At 34.0% G+C, this 11,983-nt stretch overlaps 1 protein-coding gene across 1 annotated transcript; it reads right to left on the reverse strand.

Moving 5' to 3' along the window:
- Positions 1–1,984: 1,984 nt before the first annotated feature.
- Positions 1,985–2,923, reverse strand: LOC131280199 (olfactory receptor 4C5-like). Its single transcript, XM_058306314.1, has one exon. The coding sequence runs from the start codon at positions 2,921–2,923 to the stop codon at positions 1,985–1,987; it is 939 nt and encodes a 312-aa protein (XP_058162297.1).
- Positions 2,924–11,983: the final 9,060 nt, after the last annotated feature.

An 11,983-nucleotide genomic window follows, 5' to 3' on the forward strand; every position in this document is an offset into this window, starting at 1 on the left:
ATGTGAAACTTTTATAGGTATAATTATTGATAGGATGCTTGACATTGAGATTGTTCTTACCTTTTCTGACAAGTACAAAGTGTAAGTTTCTTCTGAACTGTAGGGAAAATTTTTGTGATGTGGGTTACAGGAAACTGATGAAAACTGTAACAACTGCTAAGAAGAATGTGTAGAAGAGTGACTGGCTAGAACAACCAGAAAATTTTCTCAAAAATCATTGAAGAGCAAGTTCACCTTGGAGTTTATAACTGTTGTAATGTCCCTCTATTTATTTAACAATTGTATAATTTTCTTCAGCATTATCTTAAAATTAGGAAAAGGGAGAAAAGAAGGTGTTAAAATTTATGGTTTCAATACTTCCATTAGTGTAGGTTGTTACACAGAAGCACAAAAGATTTAATTTGACCTGATGTATAAGGACTACTATTTATTCATACTGCATTCTGAGAATCTAGAAAATTGCAACATTTATATGATCTGGTCTCTTTTAACTTAAATATCTTTGTGAAGATAAAGGTAGTCATTGCATTACTGAAGAGAAGCAGCATATTAATGTTGTAATGAATCCTGAACTCTCTATGACTTAACAGGTAAAATTTTACTGTTGGTTTGTGTACCATGTAGGGCATTTATTCGGCATGTAGTCACTCAGAAATTCAGTATTCCAATTGCTTCTGAGTGTTGCCATCATAACATGTTTTGCCAAGCTCCCTGCAGTAAGGAAAAGTGAGACTGCATACTAGCACACTGACTCCACAGTGACTAGTACACTGAATGTGGCATACATCACTTCTGCAAACTAGTCACATGTCCCTTCTTACACACAGTGGAGTAACATATGTTTGGTGGTTAGTAAATGAATTGAGCACACTGAGAAAAAATGATTGCCTATTTGGAATGAATGCTAAGTCTAGTATATCAATAGCTGTGAAACATATGTGTATGTATATATATTATCATGGATATCAGGCATAACTGTAGAGTAATCTTGGTTAACAGAGTTCTCTCAAAGATAAAAGGGACATGACTCAGATGTGCAAGGCATCTGCCATGGTTCTATTCTGAGTTATTTTCTTTTATTTGAGTTCTTTCTCTTAGAATTGGAGTATACATGGCTGTATCTCAAGTGGTATGCATTTGGTCTACATTTTCTATTCAAGTTTGAATGTGCAGACTTTCTGTCTTAATTACTAAGATATAAGCTCTCTCTTTTGTTCTAGCTGCTATTGCTCCTGTTCTCCAAAGTTCAAGTCCATCCAATAAAATATATTTTAGAGATAAAGTGTGGTGTGGATGTTTTTGATGGAAAAAAATTTTCCCAGATATAGTCTATATGGGGTATCATGTGCAAGTTAGCTTTATGGCTGTACTCAAAAGAATATAATAGCCATCCTCAGCTTAAGGCAGTAAAAATAATTTATTCTTAGCATAGCCAAAACTAAAATACACATTTCTTCTGTGGGTTGTGCAACACAACAGCATCAATTTTGGGAAGACAGTTGCCTTAATAGCTTTCTCTCATTTTTCCAAACACATTCATTTCTGGCTGATGCTGATGTAGCACATTATTAAGGCTACTCTGAGTTCAGCAGCTGGAATTACACCTATTCATTTTCAAGAAAATTCTTAGTCATAAACCTTCTTATATATTCTGATTGACTGGATTATTGATTACATATACTATATGAGAAGTGTAGATAAATTTTCTATAGAATATATAATGCAAAGAATTTTCAGAAGTGAATATTTTATGTCAATTATCAATGTCTCATTGATCAATCATTTGTACATACACAGAAATTTTTAATTGGAAGGGACTTTAGTTACCTTTTAATTAAATATTGTTATATTTTGTAAAGGAAACATTCAAAATTTCACTGGACAGGGGGATAAATGTACTTATCATAGCATACACTGACTGTATAGCCAAATAATTTTTGAATTAACAGTGCTTGATATTAATATGAATTTTTCATTCCTTTGTCTATTTACATGATTTGTTACATGACACCATGCTTTTGCTCCAAAGTGTCCTCATTGCCTTTTTCACTTCTGCATTTCGAAGTGTGTAGATTAAAGGGTTTAACATGGGCGTTATCATCTTATAAAATACTGCCACAAATTTATCAATGGGAAAGATGCTCATGGGTCGAATGTACACAAATATACAGGGCACGAAGACTAAGACAACTACAGTAATATGTGAGGCACAAGTGGAGAAACCCTTCCGTCGTCCCTCAGAGCTGTAAGATTTCAGGGAGCAAAGGATGAGGATATAGGAGGTAATAAGAATAGAAAAACTAAGCAAACACATGAACCCACTGTTGGTGGCAACAAAAGGTCCAGTGAATTGAGTGTCAGTACAGGAGAGCTTCAGCAGAGGGTAAACCTCACAGGAGAAATGGTCAATGATATTGGGTCCACAGAAAGGCAACCAAACAATGAAAAGGATTTGAACTAAAGCATGAAGAAATCCCCCAACCCAGGACAGGACTACCAAAAAAACACACATGTGCTGATTCATTTTTATCATGTAGTGCAGAGGCCTGCATATGGCCATATAGCGGTCATAGGCCATCACTGAGAGCAAGATAATCTCAGCTCCACCTATGACATGCTCTACAAAGAGCTGGGCCATGCAGCCAGTGAAGGAGATAGTTTTCTTCTCAGCAAGTAAGTCAAATATCATTTTTGGGACTGTGTTAGAACAGAAGGCACCATCTTGAAATGACAAGCAAGACAGAAAAAAATACATAGGGGAGCCCAGGGCTGGGCTGCTGGCAATTGTTACTATGATGAGTAGGTTGCCTGCCATGGTAAGAAAGTACATGATTATAAAGACCACAAACAGGAGTTTCTGCACATCTGGATTCTGTGTCAGGCCAAGCAGGATGAATTCTGTCACATTTTTCACTTGCTCCATAATCCAGTTTTTTATTTGGATAACTGATGTATCTCCAAATGGCATGTGGATTGTGATGTTGGTAGATTAATTTTGATGAAGACAATAAAATATCTCTCAGGTAATCTGTTTCTTTTTGGATTGATGGCAACACAAACAGACAACCCTTAGACTTAAAGTACAACTATATCTTTAATCATATACAGTGTTGGATACATAACCCCCTTTTACACACACATATACATGCAAACACAGTTTTTGGCTGTTTTCATGCAAGACACATTTCATCCAATCATATATGACTGGGTACTCTCCTATTTATAACACAGGATTTTCTCAAACAGAAAATGAAGAATAAATAAGAGAGCACTTAATGACAAGCAGAGACCTGAACTCATGAGCATCTACTTCCCTATGTTTCTTTTCTAGTCATTCAGGCTGATGAGTCTAAACTTATTATATTAGTCTGTCTAGTGTTATCTTGTTTTATACCAACTATCAAATACCAGGTGAGTTCTATATAAAATTAGGGATGATGTCACATTTCAGACATAACTGAACTGTGTGAACTTGAAGCTGTAACAAAATTTATATGGCAGTTATATTTGTGAGCTCATGTATCATTGAAACAGAATTGCATAAGAATATCATAGAATCCTAATCAAACCAGAATGATATCTTAAAAGGATAAAAGAGTCAGCTTGATGCCATGCAATATTCACCAAATTCATTTGTAACTTTAGTACTTATCGTTTGGAGAAAGTTTTGCCAAAATAAACTTCATGGTATTTTGTAATTCAACACTCAATTTAAGGAAGTTATGAAACAGTTTCTGGACCTGTTCAGAAAATAGATATTTTAATATTAGGACATAAAAACAATATAATTAATTGATCAAAGCATGTAATGTAGGATAGAATGAATACAATTAGATTATATTTTCACTGATAAGTAGCTGTGTAATATTGTGTATGGGTCCTAGTCTTATTGAGCCCAAATTTTTTTTCATTTGTAATGTAGGAGAAAAACAAAAGGTGAATAAGAATTGAAGAATATCACTATTTCTTACATCAAAGTTTGTATACTAAAGGTAAAAATGTAGTTTTCCACACATCTCCAAATGATTTTTAAAAGATCCAAAAAGAGAAAAGCACATATCATAATTCTTATGATTGAAATAATTACCTTTTATAATATTAAGAGAAAAATAAATAAACTATGAGTGTATATAAATAAAGTACTCACTGAAAAATGTTTGAAAAATCAACAAACATTCAGAAAAATTTGCCGGCAGAAATCAATATAGCAGGCAATAAAAAAGTATTAGACTTAATAAATAAATTCAAAAGCATATTGGCATATTCATAAAGATACTCATAAAGATACTCACAAAGGTGATGAATATTAATAAGCTCAATTAGAAGCGTGTAAGTTCAGATCCTGAAAGGTCATTTGTATAAACAATATTTTTAAAAATATTATGTATATTTCAGTGACGGTAATAGAATTTGTTCAGCCACTGGTAGGTATTTATCAAAACAATGTAAGTTTAGCCTATTATATGTTAATAGGGTAAAACTAACAAGAAAGCATAGAACTATACCACAATAAAACATGGAATATAGTTAATAGCATAATTATAATAATAATGTTTCATCATTTGTAACAAATGTACCACAGTGATACAAGGAGTTAATAATATGAAGTGGTCATATTGGAACTTTGTATTGTCTGCATGATTTTTCTGTAAATGTACAATTTCTCTATTTTAAAAAAAGCAAAGAAAAACCCCTAAACTCAAGTAAGTCTATTTTTTATATTGACACTACATAAAAGGGGAAAAAAGCAAAAAAGAATTGCATGTATTAAAAACTTAAAGCATCAGTCTGTTCAAAAACAGAGAAAAAATAACTTGCAACTTACCTCTAGATGGGAAAAACATGTTGTGCAAATATGCAATCATATGAAAAATAGAAAATATTGATGGATTCAATACAGAATAACAAGGAACAAACTTAAAACATATTTCCAACAGATGAAAGAAAATCGTTACTAAAGACATAGCATTTGCAAACAAAGAAAATGTAAACCATTATCCATGTGGTGCAGCAGTGCTCCAAAATGTATTCATCAAATGCAATGAATGTCCCACGATGATGAAAGAGGTTGTTGATGTGGGAGGAGTGGGGTAAGGGAGGTGGGAGTATAAGGGGACCTCATATTTTTTAATGTAACATTTTTTTAAAAATAGAGAAAAAAAAAGAAAATATCTATGCATGCTGTTATAAAGAAGAGGCAAAAATAATGAAAAGGTAATTCCCAGGAAAAAAGGTATACATCTGAACTATCCTATATTTCATAAGCTCTCCAAGAAATGCAATTTAAAATGTGAAATATATTTTACTGACAAATTAACAAAAATAAATATGATCTCTATTATCCAGTGCCAGTGAGTGTGTGTTGGTATTACATATTCTTGAAATAAATGTGACTTTTTTAAAAAGTGGTTTGAAATTGGTTTTGCTCTTTGTTTCCTTACTATTTACTCCTAGGAATCTAGTCTTAATAAGAAATATTGGCAAAGCTTTTATACATACATATCATATATAACAATATTTTTTCATAATATTGAAAATGTAAAAAATAATGTCGACAAAGATGAGCAGTCAAATGCATGATGATGTATAGTTATAAAATAGGTGGACAACAAAGATATTAGTAATAAATAATATTGATGTGGAGAGGTGATTTTAGGAGAATAGTGAGTGGAAAACTGCAAATATAAAATAGAATTTATAATCTCAATTGAGTAAAATGACATATATAATAGAAATGACTCTAAAAAGACATTAAAGACTAAGTGTTATTTGTAATTATGGAATAATGGCAAATCGTATGTTCTTTTATAAAATTAGTTTTGTGATCCTAGTTTTTTATAATGAGAATATATTATCTTTATTGTAAGTAAAATAATTTAATAAGAGATTTACTTTTTTTTTCTTTTATCTGACTCTGTAACATCTCAAGTGACTGCTTTCATGAGTATATTGTGTATACTGGTTATTGTTCATAAAGATCTGTGATAATAGAATATATATTTAAATCTAACTTACCTGCAAACTGAAGATCTTAGTGTCACCTTGATAGAAAAATATCAATAAAGAAGTCACTGGTCTTCCCTAACTCTCTGATACAATAAAATAAGTAATAGGCTCAATCTATGACAGGACATCTTATCTATAGAAAACGTGTTGCATGGACCTTCCAATTACTGACCCATCACTGACATATTTTTCAAACTGATCCATTTTTACCTTTAGTATAGTAATTATTTCCCTCAATTACGGATTCAGAAATTATTGTTTAGAGAAACTTCTTTGGTAAAGCAAAGTTCATGGGCAGAATTTATTTTTGCTCTGTAAACTCACACCAACTTGTAAATGTGGTCCACAAGCATCCCAAATCAGATTATAAATTTCTTTAATCAGAAAATTTCCAAAGCTTTAAGATTCAGTGGAAATTTGGTGGACGAGCTTAAATTTTTTGATGGACATCTCTCCAGGAGTCTCCTTCTTGTTCATTTGCTCTTTTTCTCTTTAGTGACTATATGAAATATAATATAGAGCCACTTGAGATTAGTTCAAGTCATATTTAAAACAATGGAAATAGAAAATTATGTTGAAGCAGAAAATGTATGGATGGCCAGCATTTTATACAGAAAATGCAGTTGTCTTCAAGTAGCAGGTTCCTGTTTTTGCCTGTTTTAAGACTTCTCTTAAGAAATTCTGTGCTCAACCTAGAGTTAGCACCTTTGGTCATTGAGGTCCTGAATGCATATGCATTGGTAACACAGACTGCAGCATCTGTTATTGGCAGCTGCTTTTACTTAAGTGTTGTTCCAGGTTGAGGTATCGCCAGAGTCTCTTTATCAACATTTTGAAGTGTGGCTTCAGGTAAAATTTTAAATTAATATTACTTAAGGGTGTTCTGAACTTTCAGTTCCCAAAGGATTAGAATTAGCAGCTTTAGCCAAGATAGCAGCCCAAGCAGACCATTCTGTGCTCTCTTATGACTTTGGCATGTGCAACCATGGCAGGGATGAAATCCATTTAGGTTGGGCTTCCAAGTTCCTGGAAGGGAACTTGGAGTCTAGGACATAAGACACAGAATATTCTAGTGTGGATAATACGAGTCCATGAACTAATCAGAGCCTATAAAGCAGCCCTAGTAATATCTGTCTCAAAGAATTAAAAAAAGAGGACTAAGCATGTGAAAAATCTAGATGGATATAAAACTGCTTTTCCAGTGTTTATGCCCAGATCATAGACATTAGCAAGTTAGAAATACCTGCTGTCTAATATTAAAAATCAGAATCATTTCCAAGTGTAAGAGCTTTGGATTCCAACAATTCTAGCCTCCTGATGCTGTCTCTTCTACTTAATAAATAAATTTAGGAAAGTTTTTCAGTCTCCTCATATTTCTGTGAAGAGGATGATAAGGTACCAATCTCATAGGATCATCCTAGGGTTATATGAGATAATGCATGAATTGTGCTTACAATGCTCCCTCAGGTAGAGTAAAGGTTCATTGTTTGATCTTGTCACCTTCTTTATAGGAAATGAGAGCTCATGGTGCTACTGACCAGTTTTATTGCAAAAATTGTACCAATTCATAGGGGTAGCTTATTTTATTTTTCTCTATATTTGGTGAAATTTAGGGAGAATGCTGTCAGTAGGAAAGAAGAAATGCCAAGTTTTCTTGCATTCAATAATCATCAATGATTCATAACAATTCAAAAATCTTCTATGAGTGATCATTCTCTCCACCAAAATGGCTGACAGTGATGTTGAGATTCCCTAAAAAGGTTATAGGAGTTAAAGGAAATGTAAATATGATTTTAATTAACAAATAACAAGCACGTTCTAAGTATCAGTTACTCTGATTATGTGACAGCTATATTCTCACATAATTCCATGGTGGAGATATTAGTATTTCCATTTTGAATATAAAGAAGTTAATTATTAACACTGAGCATCATTTGGGATCTTAATGCTAATAATTAGAAATGCTTGGATTCAAATCCATACTGATCTTGATTTCTAAGCTTGAGATCTAATACATATGTTATTGTACCACAACACCCAAGGATGCTATATGTGTCTCATCCACTGGATGTGATATGAGAGAAAAACTGACTCAGATTAGCTCTTTGTTCTACTACCAGACAGGGAGTATTCCTCAGACACATCTGCTATATGAAGCTGTTCAGGAAAGAGAAGATGGAAAAGTTGGAGCATCTTATAACTTCCTTTGCTACCTCTTGAAATACCTAGAGGAATTGCCTAAATTCCTGATTCTGGGAATTTCTTAGAGCCTACAGGGTGGAAAGAAAGTGTAAGTAGAAGTACAAATTTAGGAACAGGGGATTCCTCTACATGAATGTCATATGATAAGATCTTAGAAAAATATACACATATCTAAATTTTCCAGGGTTGCTATGATAATGTCTCACAATGAGTTGCTTAACAAAAAGTGTTTACTGGAAATCTATAATCTAGATATCAACAAGGGCATGATCTCCTTCAGAGTTTGTAGTATTGTAGTGATGGAAGCCTTCAGTCACACAACTATGCCATTGGAAACCTTCTGTGGCTTTCTCTGACTCTGACATCTGTGATAGGTTCCAAATTTCCTACTTCATAAGGTCTCCAAGCATGAGAACTAAGACCTGTCCTCATTGGTTTTGCCACACCTAAATAGTATATTCAAAGGTCCTGTTCACATATGAGTCCTTACCCTGCCTGACATATTCAAATATTCTATTTTTAATACAAATGGATTCACTCTGCCAAGATCACAGATTAAGATGACGTATGTGTCTTTTCTGCAGTATATGATTCAATCCCTCCACATCACCACCAAAAACTTGAATGTGGATATGACTCCCAATTGATTCACCTACTAATTACATGGCTCCATGCATGTAATTTAACTTATCTGAGCCTGTAAATAAGTCTTAGCTTAAATTAGGCAGTTGGAATGTGTATAATAGATAACAATTGAAATCATCCATAACCGTATTTATGGATAGAAAGTACTTGGAAAATATTCTGTGAATTGAATTGAAAGAAATGTTTTCATTAGATGTATCCACTACTACATCACTGTTGGTTATCATTTATTGAATCCTGAACTGTGTGATCTGTGTGATCTTTGGCTAATGAGTCAATTTTCTGTGCCCTGGTTTCTTGTTCTACAAAACAAAAATTTGCAAAATATAGGGATGTTGTGCAGATCTAGTAAAACAATAAAAGGGGGATATATTATTGAGGCTGAATATGTTTTGCTATTGGAGAAAATTGATTATGTTTAGTTATCAATGGGCAGAAATTAATACAGGTGGGGAGAGAAGAAAGAAAGAAAGAGAGAGAGTAAAGATATAGGATAAAAATGGGGTAGTCAATGGAGGCACATTTGAAAAGGTAGATAATGCTAATTTTTCACAGATATTTTTCAGTCAGACTTTGTTTTGTTCTGGTGTAAAGTGATCATGAATTAGAGGGAAAGTTAAGTACATTCTTAATCTAAAGTAGTAAATGTGGATTAAACATGAATTACCGATTATGGTAATGGAATTATTCTTTCCAGTTATGCCATAAGGATAGGCAATTGATAAAATTCTAGTCAATATAACAAGAGAAAAAAAAAACCCTTGGAGTCTTTTGGAAGATGATCCCACGTTCTTAAAAAGAGTGTAATGAGGACAATTTTCCTTTTCTGAACAATGGCCTCTAAAAGGGATACTGGAATTTTCACCCATAAGTGATGGATAGGCTTTTGAACTTGGAAGCTTTTGAATTGACCCAAATAAAAATCCACACCATATCAAAGATAATTGATTGCTTTTTACTGGATTTTATTTGAAGCTGTCTTTATTACTAAAGATATAACATTATTTCAAGACTTGTATTAACCATACGTTATGTGTTATACCACAATCATTCTAGCAGGAAGTGAACATAAGAGTTCTTTTAGTTAATAGAAATGCAGTTTCAATTACTTGTTGTATGGGTCCCATAGCATAGATAAATAGGTGGCTTCTCTGTCTTTGAAACCTGTATTAGATCACCATGAGAAGTTATCTAACCTTGCAGCTCAATAAACCTCTTCTGATCTGTTATTGGAGGAGGTATAGCAAGAAGAATGTTTACAGATGGTAGCTCAGATTGCCGGACCAACAGTACATCTGCGAAGCAACAGCAAGGATGCCTGGAGTTTTACTGACATTTTAAAATTGTTTTATCTTTATCTACTACACATCCAGTTGCTACAATTCTTTCTTCTAGAGTTCTGAAAAAGATGGATCTGCCAGTTTTTGTTAGTTTTTCAATATTCTGTAGGAAACAGAACCCTGGAACACCTCACTCCACTTTTTTGGTTGACCAGAAGTCTCTCTATATTTCAATTTTTGAGACAATTTCAACTCTTTTTCTATAGTGGTTTCACCATTTTACATGCTCACCAGCATGGGCAAGGGTTCTAATATGATACACTATGTACCAGTCACCTTGAATATCTTTGCTGAATTCATGGCATGATCCCTTTAGGTCCAGCAAAAATCACTAGTCAAAATAGTGCTTGATAATCACATTACCTTAGACTTCCTCCTGGCCCCACAAGGAAGCACATGTTCTATGGCTAACACCTCCTGCTATAGGTGCGTTAATATTTCAGAGAATGTGGAAAAGGAGCCAACTAAAATCTAACACAAAGCCCTTTGGTTGCAAAGTGTACAAAAACATTCTATGTTGGACTTTTTCAGCTGGATTGTGACAGGAGGGGGACATGGATACAACCATAACTCCAGACAGGACTGATCACTCTGGTTGGGGTAGGTGAAGCCCTGGTCTTTTGCTGCAGTCAGTGCTGTTCCCCAAACTTTACTGTCAATATTGTTTGAAGCCATAGGACAATAGACCCTACCTGTCTCCATCTTCTTTTCTGAAGTGGTAGGTGAGTTTATGTTGTGGAAGCTAATGAAGAGGAGTAAACTTGGACTGATAGAGTCACTTAGCTATAAAATAAACAGAAAGTCAGAGACACACTCACTGATCATCTACTATCCCTTGCCTATGCCCCCCTTCTTTGCTGTAATGTGATGATGTCTCAATACATTTCCCGTCTCAGCAAGGGTAGAAGTTAAGTCTATTGGAATGGCCTGAAAAATACCTTAAAACCAGAAGCTAGGAATAAGCACACCCAGTTGCTTGCCAGCACAAAAACTCTATAGAAAGGATGCCTGGTATGTGCTTTTTGCCCACTGCAGGCCTCCCTCCCTTGGAGGGTATAAATTGTCAACACTTGGGAAGCACAAGTGTCTCTCATGTCAGATGTGAAGCCGAATGTGCTGAGCAGCCATCCTTTAACCAGATCAGAGCTGTTGGTTTCACTTGAGGACAGGCTATGATGTGATTTCTGTGCCTGCTCTTTTGGACACTTTGAGTTATATAACTAATAAAATGGTTACTTGCTGAAAATTTCTGTTGTGCCAGAATCATAAGACCCCATATAGGAACTTACTGCATACATGTCAATTGATCTATTTTCAAATTCACTGAGAAAATTTTTTTTCTCCCTGCTCAAATCTGTGGAATCCCTCTAGAGAATGTTTCATGTCAGTATTATATTTTCCACTCAAAAATTTCTAATTGATTTTTTGTTTCAACATTTACCTCTTTGTTGATACTTCTTATTTGGGGAAGATATTCTTCTGGTGTCCTTTGCTTCTTTGCCCATGTTTTCTTTTTCACATTAAGCATAAATAACATAGGAGTGAGTAGGCATCCTGTTAAGAGCCTGGTACTCAGTACGTGCTTAATAAATGTTATTGTCTATATTCCTTTTCTCACTATTTCATCAGTGTCCATTTACTTAATGACTCTAAAATTCTATGAATTGTTTTCACTGTGCAATTGTTTATAGATATTACATTTGGATACCATGAGTTAAATACTTATTTTTCAGAGGAAATCCAATAATATTAATGCCAGAAAGATGAAATTAGCACTCTGAAAAATTCAC

The sequence above is a fragment of the Dasypus novemcinctus genome, chromosome 10, assembly GCF_030445035.2.
Source record: "Dasypus novemcinctus isolate mDasNov1 chromosome 10, mDasNov1.1.hap2, whole genome shotgun sequence".
Classification (NCBI taxonomy): Eukaryota; Metazoa; Chordata; class Mammalia; order Cingulata; family Dasypodidae; genus Dasypus; species Dasypus novemcinctus.

What these genes read in the sequence shown, in the direction of transcription:
- LOC131280199 (XM_058306314.1), bottom strand. Translation starts at nt 2,923, where the DNA reads ATGGAGCAAGTGAAAAATGTGACAGAATTCATCCTGCTTGGCCTGACA.